Source organism: Anser anser (genome assembly GCF_964211835.1).
Source record: "Anser anser genome assembly, chromosome: Z".
NCBI classification, from domain to species: domain Eukaryota; kingdom Metazoa; phylum Chordata; class Aves; order Anseriformes; family Anatidae; genus Anser; species Anser anser.
Genome location: NC_139723.1, coordinates 25,873,392 through 25,888,017, shown reverse-complemented (window position 1 = coordinate 25,888,017; position 14,626 = coordinate 25,873,392). Strand labels below are relative to the sequence as shown.

Genomic DNA, 14,626 nt, shown 5'->3' with positions numbered 1-14,626 from the left:
AATGTGGGGAAGACACACAGACTTTAAGAGTCTGAAACATTAACTTCCCAGAGGTATTGCTTCAAAGAATGTTCAGTTAGGGAGGGTTGCAAATCATATTCTTTCACTGATGTTATTTTCCTTACATATCCCCCATCCACTTCAGGCAGGGGAAGTTCAAAGTATTCTCTTTGAGGTTCTTCATTTTAAAATTTATTTTTATTTTTTTTAACCTTCAGGAATGGGGAATCCCTGAACAGTTCCATGCTGTGGTAGAACCTAAACTTACGGTAGTTTCTGGCTCAAAGAGGTCTCTTCTGCATTTTTTCCGTAGTAACATTAAGAGCTTGTTTTCGTAACAACTGTATACTGCTAAGCTTTTGCAGGTAAGGTTATGAAACAACTGAGGATCAACACTTCGGTTCAGACTGCTTCTCTCCCATTTGTACTATCATTTTGCCATCTTTTAGGCTAACAGGAGCAGTGCTGTCTCACTTCTTGCAGACACTTCAACTCCATTTTGCCCGCACATTTTAGTGCTCCCAGTGGCACTGTTACATTCTTTACAGAGCATGCAACTTTTTTCTAGAGGCTGCAACACAAAATGAATAGGGCATCAGAGCATTCAGACATGACTCTCTATTTGTTGTCTGCAGTAATCAGCATGCATTTTGAAGACAGTATCATTAGTCACTATCATTACAGAGCCACTAGAGACTCTTTCGAGATTGAAGTAAATTAGTGGTGCAGCACCCATTTCCATTCTCACACTGACAACCTTACTCAAACTCCAGAAGCCTTATAAATACACTTCACAACAATGTTCCCCACTACTAAAGAGCTAACAGACTCAGTCAAGTCAAAGGCTATACTAGACTGTATTTATATAACATACATATATGTTCACATACGCATATATTTTTCCAAAGTTCAAGGATTCAAGAATCATACCAAAGTCCAGCACCACTTTGACCCTCTTAATAAGCACTACTTAGATGCTAAATACTTCAAAGGTATCAAGTTTTTAAAGTGACAGTTAACATTGCATATTTTTCCAAAGAACCATTAAATTCGTCTTAGAAAATTCAGCTGTGATTAAATAAAGTTCCACATAACCACGAGAAATCATAACATTTTATCCAGCATTATAACTGAACTTGTTAGCAGAACTAAAACCTTTAAAAATTCATGAATGAAAATTCATGAAATAAATATTCTTGAATATGAACATTAAGGAAACTGCCTATACTTCGTCTCATAGAAGCTTCAAGCGATATGCTTCTTTCTGAATTCCCAAATATCCATCTCTCAGCTTAGTCTCCCTCCTCATCTTCTGTCTGTGTACTAAGATGCTTTCTTATTCTTGATATTTTTCCTTGTCCAAACAAGGAAAGCAAGTTTCTAAGCTTTTATCAGGGTAACATGAGTTATTCCAGTAAACAAAGTTCTGTAGCATGCTACCAGACGAGATTCAGTTGCCTGAACACAAAGAATGCTTCAGCCCACCTGTGAGATCAGTGACTTTATTACACAGATCAGGATGTAAAGCTGCGTGGTGATAATTGAATATATGGCAGATTTAAGACACTACTAAGAAGATAAGTAATTTGTGCCTTTGAATGTCTATTATGTTATAAGTGAGACCATACAAATTTCTTGGTCTATCAGAAATATTTTATTAATTAAGTAAGCAGGCACAAGCAAAACAGCGCTGGGCGGCTGGGGAGTCTCCGCTCCACCACAGCACGCAACTTTCCTTTTTCAGTGTCGCCGTTTTATAGCATCCAAGTTTCGGTTTGTCAGGACTTGTTGGACCTTCTGAAGCTGCGCAGTTCGTTGTTGGGGGTCGTTGTTTTTCTTTCAATGATCATGCGTTGTGCTCGTGTTCAAGGGGGAGGGTAGTGAAGCGGGAAACAGTATTTCACAGAGTCTTTGTTTTACCAATGATGTTTATCCAACACCCCCTCCCCACTATCTACTTGCTTAGTCTTCCCCCTTAACAAGGTCGTAAATTGCAAAACCTTATCTTCTCAGCAGATCCTCTGAATTCCTTTTAAAGACAATGAACAAACACCCGCTAATTTATCACATATTACAATGAGAAAACTATTTCCTACTTCAGTCATTAATAATCACAGAAAGGAAGAATGCCGCTGGAAATCACGTATTGAAGGGCTGGTGGCAGCTCTTCACCAGGTGGAAACAATTATTGATATATGGATAGATGACCCTCATTGTATCAGGTATGGCTAGATAGCTTCCAGCTGATTAAGCAAAATTAAAATCACATCCCTTAACTTTCCATTTGTTCCTGTCTGGAAGAATACTCCTATCAATTCCTCATGCACACACTCACTGCTTCGCTCCTGCATTGCTCCTACTGGGGATAGAAAGGGAGTGCATCTCACAGGGCTAGTTCTCCGCCGAGGATAGCTAACCACAGGCCATGCTCTTGGTGCTTATTCAGTGCACTCTGATGCCGCTTTTGGTAGCTCCTAGGACGTAATGATAGCTTAACTACACGCATTCCTCTAGGACTGGTGCAGCCACGATTTCCCCAAGCTTTCCACAGCATCAATGAAAGTGTGTATGTTAACCTGCCTCCTGGTGTTTTTAGGCTTTCCGGCCTCCCTTTTAACTACCTCCCCCAGCTGCGTATCATTTGCTCCACTTGTCTCGCAAACACTCGTGCGTTCTATTGATAACTTGGTTTTGCTTTCTGTTAGCGTGGTGGGAAATAAACAAGTAAACAAAGCCTGGCTGGTCTCCGTAACTAAAACCAGGTATCGCCCGCAAGTCGAGCCGTCCCTCCGTTCCTCACCCTGCCGGCAGCATAAACTCTGTCCCGAAACCTTCTCCCCCTCTCCCCCATTCCCCCAGCCGCCCTGAAGGCCGAGTCCCGTTCCCAGACTCCAGCCTCCAGCCTCGCCCGCGCTGGGCAGGCCTGGGCCCGCGGGGCGGGGCGGTGGCGGGACGCGCCTCCACGGCGGCGGAAGGGCGCCCGGAGCCCAGCTCCCCGCGGCGACCGGGCTGCTCACGGTAACGGGGCTCCCCCGAGCACCTCCCCGTCCCGTGCTGCCCCCCTCGCCTGGTCAGCGCAGCGCTGCGGTGCCCCCCCGAAGGCTGCCCGGGCTGGGATCCGGCGGTGCCTGGCCAACGCCAGGCACTGGCGGCGGCTCGGGGCGGGAAGTGGGTTTGTGAACGCGCAGGTCATCGGCGTTGTTCGTGGCGAAAAGCCGAGTTTGGCCCTTTTTGGTAGTCAGTCATGCGTCAGCGGCTGTGTTTGTAATGCTGTTCAGAGATGCCGCGGGGGTTGTGAAACGTCGGGCCTCTGGAGGAGGGTGGACAACGGAGTTTGGTGGCGCTGAACGCCCCTGAAATGCCAGAGGTGCTTGTTTGCCGCAGAGACTGCCCTCTGAAGGGATCGAAACCTCAGGAGTCATAGCGCAAGTTACTAAATTAATTTGTCACCGCTCCCGAGTAGAGATCCACTCAGCAAAAAGCGCCTCAGAGTGAGGTGAACAGGCCTTTTCCCTGGAAGGGGACTGCTGTCTTACATTTATTTTGCATTTTTTTTTAGAATATCCGACCGAGATTCGTTTATTGGAGTGGACTTTTGCACTGTTCAAAGGTCTTATCTGTGTACTTGTTTGATCAGAAACCAGAACATGTTTTCCATATTCAAATAGGCTTCAATTTCATAGTACAATATGCTTGTCCTTAAGCCTCTTTCAAACGAGTCTTGATTTTTAGGGTAAAAATTTGGCATGTCTGGTGATGTGTGGGACTAAGATTTGTTGAGGATTAACAATTTCATGCTAATTATAAGAATTTTACTGTTATATCACCAATTTGGTGACAGTGTTGGGTTGCCTTTATAGCATTAAATTTATGTCGTTTACTTGAATTGTTTTTACTAATGGCTGATATGTTTTCATGCATTTTTGCTTTCCAACTTAGCTGAGACAATGGCAGGCTTTGAAAAGAACCTCCATCAGGAAATGATTTCTCAGCTGCATAATTTTGCTGCTGTTGGAGATGCAGCCAAGCTGAAAGCGTTGCTCAGCCATTCACCATCACTTATCAATGCAGCTGCAGATAACGGCTGGACGGCCTTGATGTATGGTGCAAGAAATGGACACTTTGACATAGTACGGATTCTTCTGGAAGAAGGGTAAGCTGTTTAGTAGGTCCCACTGAAGAGTTCTGCCCTAAATTTCTTTCTGTCCAGTTAAATATGACGTCAAACAAGTAAATTTACTCAACAGATAGTGGAAGAATATTCAGGCTTAAAATTCAGAATTACATGCTTTGTGTCATTTTATAACTGGATTGTGCTATTTGCTAAAAACTGTTGAAAAGATATAAGGATCCCTAAAATTATTGATCTTCAAAGATACATTGTCAGTCCTCACAGAAACCTGCAGAACAGAACAGAATTTGTACCCCATTCCAAACACTGTTCTGAATATAAATTTGATGTATGTGATTGTTCTACTTAGGCTTTTTCCGTAAGGTTTAATTGTAATCCACTTGCATCTATGTTACAGTGCAGAATGTTTGCAGACATATTGACCATTATGTAGGATATGACAGACGTACCTACACCAAAGTTAGTGATTTCTGAATTTCATGCTGCTTTTCTTTTAGATGTGTCTTCCTTCCTCTTTCAGCTGTCATATTTTTTTATTCAGTCACTATGACACCATGCATGTTCTTTGCTTGTCAAAGACTTGTTTTAATACATTTGTTGTCCATCTTCAACTCCTGTAGTTCTAGTCTGGCAAGACACTGAGAAAAGCACAAAATGCTGCAAAGTTTTTGAAACTTCAGAGAAGATTTTTCCAAAGCCTGAATAAAGTTAGGATCGATATGTTTCAAATGGAAAACATTTCATAATGAGAGCGAGAGTTCAGCGGAGCTCTGTCTTAATCAAGGCTGATCTGTTCTTCTCTGCAACCCTAATTACGGAGCCATGCTAGACTAGTTCATTCTGTGGTTATGAGTAATCTCAAGCACGTCATTCCACAGCCTCCAGGATATTTTTACACTTTTTTTTTTTAGCCCTACGCAGATGCTGTACTTTCTGCTGGATCTCAGCATGGAGTGTCAGATGAACTGCTGTTTTGCACCATAATTAGTGTATTCTAGCAAGCAGAGGAGCTTCACTGTGCCAGATCTTCTGGATTGAAAACCTCTGTGCATTGAGTAATACTTTGAGATTTTGGAGAATTTACCAGTTTGGTAAACAGGTTAACAACATTTGAAGCTGCACTTACTGTAAAGAAGAGTGAATTTCTGCTCTTCGATGCCTTTTTCATGGCCATTCTCTTAGACAATTGAATGTAGTTACTGATGTGTTACCTCAGTCTCTTTGGTTTCATTTTAGTCAGGTTTAGTCATAATAACCATTTAGACAAATACAGTTGCTGGATGCATAAACATGAACATCAAGTACAACTATGAAGGTAATATTATATAACATTCCAGAGACTGAGCCTGGATAACTAGTCATTTTTTTACTCATACATGCTTGAGAAAAGCTACAGGAAATGTTTATAGACTGAAAGAAAGATCATAGTGATCTAAAGAGTTTGGGCCACTGCAGAAGACACTAAATAACAGCTTCATCATAGTCTTCATGTACCTGAGCAGACACTAAGTAGAAGACAAAATCAGAACAAGATTCTGTGTCTGAGTAGTAGGAAATTAAGTAGGAAATAAGGTAAGATTTTAAACTAAAGAGAATTAATCTTTCAAGATAAGCGGGCAACTTTAGGTCTTTAGCACCAAAAGCTTTTAAATTAAGCTCTGAATGCTTTTCTATAATGTACTCAAACTCTCTCAGAAACTGTTCAGTTAAATATTAAATCTTAACTAAAAACAGTCTTGCCTGTGGTGCAGTTACCTGTGTATCAGCAATAGTAATATATTGGCATCCTGTGGTTTTAAAAACTGATTAGTATGACCCAGCATCTACGGTGTACTTTATAGTTTACAGTGCTATTTTTGTTTTACTTAGCCACTTGAGTTAAAATTGACAAACAAAAAAACAGCGTGCTCTTTTTGACTTCCCAATCCACCTTTACCTGAGATCTTTTTCAGTAGAGTTGAATATTTGCCATGACTGTTTTCCTAACTGTTTCATTTTGCTTTGTTATGAGAACAAAGAGATGCCTATAGACCAGCTCATTCCCCACAGTTCAGAGTGCTACTTCTCCCACTAAACGCAAGCCATATTCTTGGTTCTTATTCTGTGGTAAATCTAGTCTTACAACTGTTTTGATGTTGCTCTTGGTAGCTGCTAGAAAGTAATGCTAATTAAGCTACTGAATTTTGTATTACTGGTTAGTCCAAAGAGAGCTGTGGCTTGGTCTACAAAGTTTCACCTGTAAAGGGTCTTGAGAAGTTTTCTTGTGTTTTTTTAGTATGTTTTTGACATGTTGCAGTATTTGGGATTTTAATTAATTGGTCGCTGCTCTAGTACGGCATGAACCTTGTTAAGTAATACCAGGAGTGCAACATAAATGTGGGATTTGACCTTAGCAAAATAAAATGAAGTAAGATCATTTTTCAACACCATAACTATTTAGCCTAAAGAATGACCTAGTTGCTGAGTTTTGGAAAGTTCCTGCCCCTATATATTATCAGATGTATATGCTGTGAATAATAATAATACAGTATTTAAACTCTTCTTGCACAACCTTACACTGATAGCCACTGTTCTTTTCTGTTTCTGTAGGTGTGACAGGTCCATCGTTAATAAGTCAAGGCAGACAGCTCTGGACATTGCTAAATTTTGGGGGTACAAGCACATTGCTAATTTGTTGGCTAATGTGAAGGGTGGGCAGAAGCCTAATTTTCTGTCAACTGAAGTGAAAGAGTATGAAAATTATTTTAGCATGACGCTTCTGGACAGAAGAAGCGATAAAAGAACAGATTCCAAGTGGCTAAGCAAAAAACAAAGCCATCCAGCTACAGTATACATACTCTTCTCAAATCTAAGTCCTTTGGTTACTTTGGGTATGGGAACGGAGAGGTACCAGCCACCAGAAGTCAAGCTTTGTAGGCTGTATCATAAGGATGTGGAACACTATATGAGCCAAACAGAAGAAGTCACGTTGATCTTTCTTGGAGTTGAACTTAAGTTCAACAAGAATTTTATGGCTGCTCGCAATGAAAAGGTTGTGGAAGAAGAAGAAGATGATGGGTTAGTTGCTTGGTTTGCTCTTAGCATAGATCCCACTTCTGCTGAGAAATTCAAAGAGAAGCATGAGGACTGTTACTTCCTTCACCCACCAATGCCGGCACTACTGCAGCTAACTGAAAAGGAAGCTGGTAAGATGCATAAAATGCAACACTAATCAAATGTGTGGTCAGAAGAATATGCTTTAGGATACACTGAGGTATGCTGCAAAGACAAACCACAGCAAAGGTATTCACTGAAAATCAGGTATTTTCAGTGGCTTTAGAAAAAAAATTAACAGTCTATCAGTGGCTTTGTGAAGAATTCTATATGTAAAAATATGCAGTTGCAAAGTGCTAACATCTGCAACTGTGAATAGCAAACTGTAAAATTTATTATCATCATGATTTTACAAATAATAGTATTTTAATATTGATGCATGTGCATTACTCTAAAATGAAAAAAAAAAATCTGTCATTAATGACTTTTCATTACAAGAAATTAAGCTAAGTCCTTAGTAGGAGCTTGTTGGATACTTCCCTGAGAAGAAAAAGGTTGAGCAAGTGTTGCAAAGTTAAGATCCCAGTGTGAATTAAAGTCATGGACATGTTGCAACAACTGCAGTTGTAATAGTTTTGCCTTTACAGAATGATAAAGGACAAGCTCCACTTGTACCTCAAGTTTAGATAGGACAATGCATTATTATGTCAAGATACCTGTAGGAAGTACCTTTTCCATCTGGAAAAAAAAAAAAAAAAAAGGTGTGATACAAAATTCTGGCACTTCACCCAGGAAAATTAATTTTAGTGAGAAAGAGGTTGTATTGGTCTGAATTAATATTCCAAACAAATAAATTGGTCTATGTCTACACTGTGTCTACATAATACTGTGTAATATTGCATATGCTGTGCTGCAAAGAAAGATTTAAATGACTTGCATCATTCAACTTACGTTGTTAAGCAGTAGTCTACTTTGATTTTTACATTGAACTTTAATACTTGTTTTTTTGTGTAATGTTAAAGTCTTAAATGAATTAGTGTGTGAGCTTAATTATTTTCATTGTATTCTTTAAAAGGTGTAGTAGCCCAGGCTAGATCTGTTCTAGCATGGCACAGCCGCTACCGATTCTGCCCAACATGTGGGAGTGCAACCAAGATTGAAGAAGGGGGTTACAAGAAAACTTGTCTAAAAGAAGGTTGTCCCAGTCTCCAAGGTGTTCACAACACATCATATCCAAGAGTAGGTGAGGATATTGTAAGATAAACTTGGTCAAAAGGGATTATATGCATGTTTCTTTTTAACTATTTATTTAATTATTTATTATTTAATTATTTATTTAACTCAGTTTCTTTTTAATTATTTCAGCTTCTGTCCCAGCACTTACATGTTCACCTCTGTCAAGATTATGTGTGTCTCAGCTATATTTAGGATTAAGAAATTCAGGTTTCTCTCTCTTGTACTGTACTGTGTGACAGAAATTGCAGTGACAATATCAGTCTTTGTCACAATGCAGCTATATTAGTTAGATGTTCCAACAATATAAACAGTCCAGAAGGTCACATTTTACTCTTTCTATTTTTTCTGCATGTTTTCTCACCTACCAAAAGTCCTATTAGCTTGAAATAATCTGTTTGGCTCTGTAACAAATTTCTGGTATGGTGTTCATTTTTCTGTAGTGCCTCTTCAACTGCATTAGCCATCTTTACTGGCTTTGACTTTTCATTGTCAACTGCAAACTGCCAGGCCTATTTCTACCCAGAATGTAAGCTTTGATATATTTTATAACCTCTTTTATTTATGTGTTGCAAAGGAGGTTGTTATAATTGCCGTGGTAGTGATGGAAAGACGACATGGAAAGAAAAATTACCTTTTTCTTTCCTGGTTTGTTTGGTGACAACATATGGTGATCACCTTTCCTTCCCCTACTTTGTCTTCTCTTTTGCAGTTGTAGTTCTTTCCAGAACTTCCGTTGCATGTGTATTGTATTTCTGAATTAGTTTCTATTACATGCTCTAGACATACCTTTGTAATAATCAAAAACTTGTGCCATGTTCTTCTCTTTCATGGGCTGTTTTGAAGCTTGCTAAAATACCAGTGGCCATTTCTTTGCAGTTTCTAACACAACAAATTTAGAGAAAGAAAGGGATTATATAGGAAGGACAGCTGAACCAGCATTTTCTACTTATGCCTTTCTTTGAAAAAAGTTTACAGACAGCAGCACTGCAAATTCTGCATTGTGCCAAGTGGCAGATACCTTTGCGCAGGACAACAGTCTTTGGAATCATTGCTTATAGCAATTGCTGAAGTAAGTCTTTTAATATTAAAAAGAGAAAAATATATAAAGGCAGAGGTAACAAAAACTAAAAATGAAACATTGGTATACGTAATAAAGTAGCAATTTAAAAGGGAAGAAGAGGGTAGGTGAACTGTATACAGAAAGTCATGACAAAAAGAATGATACCAATAGGAGAAAATACTTAGCAAGAAACAATAAGTTACATAAAACAACCAAGAGTGAAAAGTAGATAAAAATGCTCCACCAGATAAAGGGTTGAGAGCAAACAGAAGAAAAAAGTGAAAAGGTTAGTCAGTATTTACATTGTAACTAGAATACCTAGCTCTTCAATGTGTAGTGAAAAGTACAGCCTACAAACCTGTATATGTAGAGGAGGTGGTAGTAAATTGTATTTGTTGATGAAATTGTTGTTATCTGCTGGATGTATAGTTTATACTCTTAACAGATTATATGTTTGGGTTGCAGGTAATTTATGCCCTAACCTTGGCATACACTCACAAAGCATGTTGCAAAACAAAATAAATAGTATCTTACCGGGAAGAAAAAAAAAAAAAAACAGCCAAACAAAGTGAAATAAAATAACAACTTGCTCTGGGCATCTACACTGTTTTGATTTCAAGCACTTAAAGTTGTCTCATTTGTATATGCATTGGTGTTGAATAGGCTGAATTTTATTGCTGCTTTTAGGTCCCCCAAAAGTTGTAATATATTCCTTTCATATCCATTACAGATCCTGTTGTGATAATGCAAGTCATCCATCCAGATGGGAACCACTGCCTTTTAGGTAGACAAAAGAGGTTTCCTCCAGGAATGTTTACTTGTCTTGCTGGATTTGTAGAACCTGGTAAGTAATTTCATTTTCCCTTATCTGATGGGTTTTCTCACATATCAGTATTGTGCATTTAAAATAATATAGAGATTTCTTCTGTTTTATGTCAAATAAATGTTCTTCATATTAGATGTTGTTATAATAAACACGCTAGTTACCATACTCTGCAGAAATTGATTTTTTTTTAATAGCGAAAAGCAACTTGAGTAAATACAATTTTAAAATAGCTTTCTCATCATTCACTCTTAAATCATATACTTAAGTGAAAAAAAAAATAAAATATATAAAGGAACTTTCTGTGGTGATATGAATTCAGTATAGGAAATCTGGGAAATAGGATTTCAGTATAGGAAGAATAAGAGTTAAAGCATAAATTATATGCTTATGTGATTGATTCTATGGAAGATAAGTAGAAATTTCGTAATAAGAGAAAGAAAAGTAAAGAGATTTTGCTAACTGTATTTAGCAATGATATTTGAAATTATCTAAAATTATTGGTAGCTACAAAAAGTTGTAAAACACTCTTATATTGTGAATACATCTTAATCACCAGCTAAAGTGTAATTTATAACTATACTGTACAAATATATGCTGAACCATATTCAGTAACGGTATGGAAATGAAATATGGTTACAGCACGAGTAAAATGATTGAAGTGTCATTTAAGAAAAGTCAGGATGTTTATTTCTTCACCACTTTCATTCTTATCCCACACTTTCTAATACCGATTTCAAGCATACGTACTAAAATTTAAGAGTAGCTGATCTTACCAGTTCTGATCAGTTGAACTTAATTGCACTAGAACTTCTATCTCTTAGGAGTTCACTTGCTAGTTAAAATAATATTTGGTCTATCATTTAGTAAAGAAGGCGAAGGAAACATCCACAGATCTTGAAATTTATTCAGAAGTTAATTCCATAACTGGATGTAAAGACAAAAGACTGAAAAGATTGTTATATTAGTGGTTAGTTTTCTGATAGGACAAGGTGAGATGTATAGAAACATCACGGTATATTGAGATTTGTATAAAAAATATGGTTCGAACTACTTGAAAGGATTTTTCAATTATCTTCAAATAAACACATACTGATGCATGGACTATCTAATGAATCTGTAATTAGTGGTTATAACACAGGACATGTATACATATGTAAGCCTATGACCATCAGTATTCCACGTGTACATCCAGAAGTTATAGGATCATAGAATATACCAAGTTGGAAGAGACCCACAAGGATCATCGAGTCCAACTCCTAGCTCCACACAGGATCACCCCGAAATCAGACCACGTCTGAAAGCATTGTCCAAACACTTCTTGAACTCCCGGGGGGAGCTTGCTCCACTGTCTGACCGCCCTCTCTAGCAAAGAACCTTTTCCTAATAAAGTCTTCCATGAATGTAGAAATAAGCTTTTCCACTGCAATTTAAGTTTGGAGAATTATTTAGATTAGGACAATGAATGAATCGGGCAAAGTGAATAATACAGTACAGAAATCTGCAAGCCTACTTAAGTCTCTGTTTTCTTATTATTGCCATTTTAAATGTCGATTTTCAAGTTAGCTACTTACTGTTACAATCATACAGAAAACCTAAAAATTAACACAATGCTATTTTTAAACAAACAAATCTGTATTTCATAATTCATTTAAGGAACAATGTATTTCCTACCCAATTCTTAAAGTGTTAAGCAGAGTAATGATAGGTTGTATGAATGATAAATTATCAATTCAGGAAATAAACAGTATGATGGAGAAATTATGATACTTTATTTACGAAGTTACATTTTGCTTTGGTGGCTATTTTTACCTTGTTAGACTTCACCATCCCATGTTTAAGGTCTGTGCCCTGATCTGTGAACTGGATGTCTATAGGTAATTGTCTGCTGCAGTTTCAAATCTTATGAGTCAGTTCAAAGCACAGGATGTAATCCTTGGTTGGAGTATTTTCATCAGCTGTTGGTTCTTTGCCCTTTTTGATTAGGCGAAACAATAGAAGATGCTGTTCGAAGAGAAGTAGAAGAGGAGGCTGGAGTCAAAGTTGGCCATGTTCAGTATGTCTCTTGTCAGCCGTGGCCAATGCCCTCCTCCCTAATGATTGGCTGCTTAGCTGTTGCAGTGTCTACAGAAATTAGAGTTGACAAGAATGAAATAGAGGATGCCCACTGGTTCACTAGAGAACAAGTAAAGTTCAATTTAATTTCCTTCTTATATTGATTAGTCTGTGACTATATCACTTCTGGCATAGAATAGATACTTTCTTTTTTCAGCAAGTTGAATAGGCAAGTATACTCTCCATTTTATCATACTACATTTGCATTATATTGTATATGTAGGTTACACACAAACAGTGGAAGGCAGATACTGATAAGGAGCATAGTAATTACGGGGTCACCTGCAAGTCCATTTTATGACATTTTTACCAGTTAGCTGTTCACCTCTTCCTTTTGGGAGATATCCAAGTTATAGTTATTTTAGACCAGTTTCTTTACAAGCCTGTGCCTTGCATTTTGGCAGAAATACTGTTCGTCACCTGACTTTCTCCAAACAAGCATGCTACCAGATTTGTTGGGGGTGGAGGTGAGGTTTAGGTAAAAATTCTGGGAATTCTAATCTGAATCATTTTTCCGTGAACTAGTTTTTTAATACTCTGGTATTGAATGCAGTTTACTATGCATTAATATGAAATTCAAATGAAAAAGAGAAAAAAATAAACTTTCACAGAAAGAGCTTATGAGTAGAAAGCAGAACGATTGCTTATACAATGTAGTTTTCACAGGTTTTGTCACAAGCTACTTATAAGCTAAACTTCCTGTAACACTATACAAATGCCTAGCAGTTACAAGTGTTGTGACTCTGTAAGTCAACTTGAAGGGAAAATTAGTCGCCTATAATCTCAGTGTATTTCTGACAGCACTGAGAACATTATTTTAAATGAGTGTTAGTTCTGAATATTCTATCTTCTAACAAAAAGAATCTCTTTTTATTGCAGGTCGTGGAAGTTCTCATTAAAGGAAATCAGCGTTCATTCTTTGTACCACCAAGTCGAGCTATTGCACACCAGCTGATAAAACATTGGATTGGAATGAATGCTAATCTTTAATCCAAATAACTGATTTCTTTAAGTTGAATTATTTCTTTTAGTGGATGCTAAAATTAGGAATAAACTAGAAAGAACTGTTTATCTAATGTTTGTGCAACCGTGTAAGTTTTTGAGTCTTTGCTTTGCTTCCTGAAGTGAATATGCAAACCTTTACAATTTTTTTCAGACCTCAGTGAAAACTGAGTAATAACACAGTGATTATCCCAAGGAATCATGAAACAACTAGGCAAAATTAATACTTTATTTTGCATAGGCTCCTTTGTTTTTGTTTGATCAAATTATTATGCCTGTCACTATCATGTTCCTAATGTTTGATTTGGATTTTCCTGTCCACCACTAGAAGGAGTCACATTACAAAAAGGCCTAACCTTGCCTGTTGCCTGCACTCTGTATTTATGTTCTCCTGTTCTGTCATATTAGTTTCCTTCTCTTTTTTCCCTGTCTCCATTTTTTAAAATTCTACATAACACAAAAAACACCAGTCACTGTTCATTGCTGTGAGTCCCATCAGCAACAGCTAGTTTTAAGCTAATAGCATCATTCAATGGTGAATACGTAGTACTTTTTATCTTTTACATGAATAACACTGTAAGCAGGGTATTTATTCTTCCAGTTTGATTTCACCCAGTTACACAGTTACGTCACCCTGAATTTAAAGGTATAACACAATATTTATGAATAATGTATTGGAAAACCAAACCAAGATGATAATGTATTTATTGACCCTAGCCAATGAGTTATTTCATTCTCTGATAATTAGTAATGGAGGAGAAAAGATTATTTAAAAGACATAATATCTGAAAATATATACGAAGTTGTTTTATACAAATTGAGACATTTAGATTATTACTGCTATTAAGAATTTACAGTTGAAAGAAATATATTGACCCCAGCTGTAAGACTGAGAAGGCAATATGTTAATTAAAATAATTACTTATGGATATTTAATGTTATAGTTAGATTTGTGCCTTAATTTATTGTGTTATTGAAAGAATATATCCTTTTAAAATGGAAGTTTATAAAAGTATACTGTTGTTATTAATTTCATTATGTAATGATTCAGTAGTCTGTGATAATGCAGACATTGCAGTGTTATAAAAAATGCAAATGAACAGGAGGAAATACAATGATAGTCATAAAAATTAACTTGTTATGAAATGGTCATTGTTTATTCAGAACAATTTGAATATTTTTTAAATCAATAAACTATGCAAGATTTGTTTCAAAATTCTGTACA

General features: G+C 37.2%; 1 protein-coding gene and 1 long non-coding RNA gene across 7 annotated transcripts in view; one reads left to right on the top strand and one right to left on the bottom strand.

The window, feature by feature from the left end:
• The first annotated feature begins 1,540 nt into the window (after positions 1 to 1,540).
• On the top strand, positions 1,541 to 14,617 carry NUDT12 (nudix hydrolase 12). 5 transcript variants are annotated; one of them, XM_083817922.1, is made up of 8 exons: positions 2,813 to 3,018; positions 3,560 to 3,610; positions 3,940 to 4,153; positions 6,722 to 7,317; positions 8,241 to 8,408; positions 10,192 to 10,305; positions 12,271 to 12,470; positions 13,279 to 14,617. In XM_083817922.1, the coding sequence occupies exons 3-8, from the start codon at positions 3,948 to 3,950 to the stop codon at positions 13,387 to 13,389; spliced, it is 1,395 nt and encodes a 464-aa protein (XP_083674048.1). In that variant the 5' UTR covers positions 2,813 to 3,018; positions 3,560 to 3,610; positions 3,940 to 3,947; the 3' UTR covers positions 13,390 to 14,617. The 5 variants fall into 5 exon arrangements, with proteins under 5 accessions (XP_083674049.1, XP_083674048.1, XP_083674047.1 ...); XM_083817923.1 differs by lacking the exons at positions 2,813 to 3,018; positions 3,560 to 3,610 and adding an exon at positions 1,541 to 2,762; XM_083817921.1 differs by lacking the exon at positions 3,560 to 3,610 and having other exon boundaries at positions 2,814 to 3,367.
• LOC310889824 overlaps positions 12,287 to 14,626 on the bottom strand; it is a 97,796-nt gene continuing 95,456 nt past the window's right edge. For both annotated transcript variants that reach the window (XR_014576823.1, XR_014576825.1), the window contains one exon: positions 12,287 to 12,408. This is a non-coding gene — a long non-coding RNA (uncharacterized lncRNA). The remainder of the gene's footprint in view (positions 12,409 to 14,626) is intronic.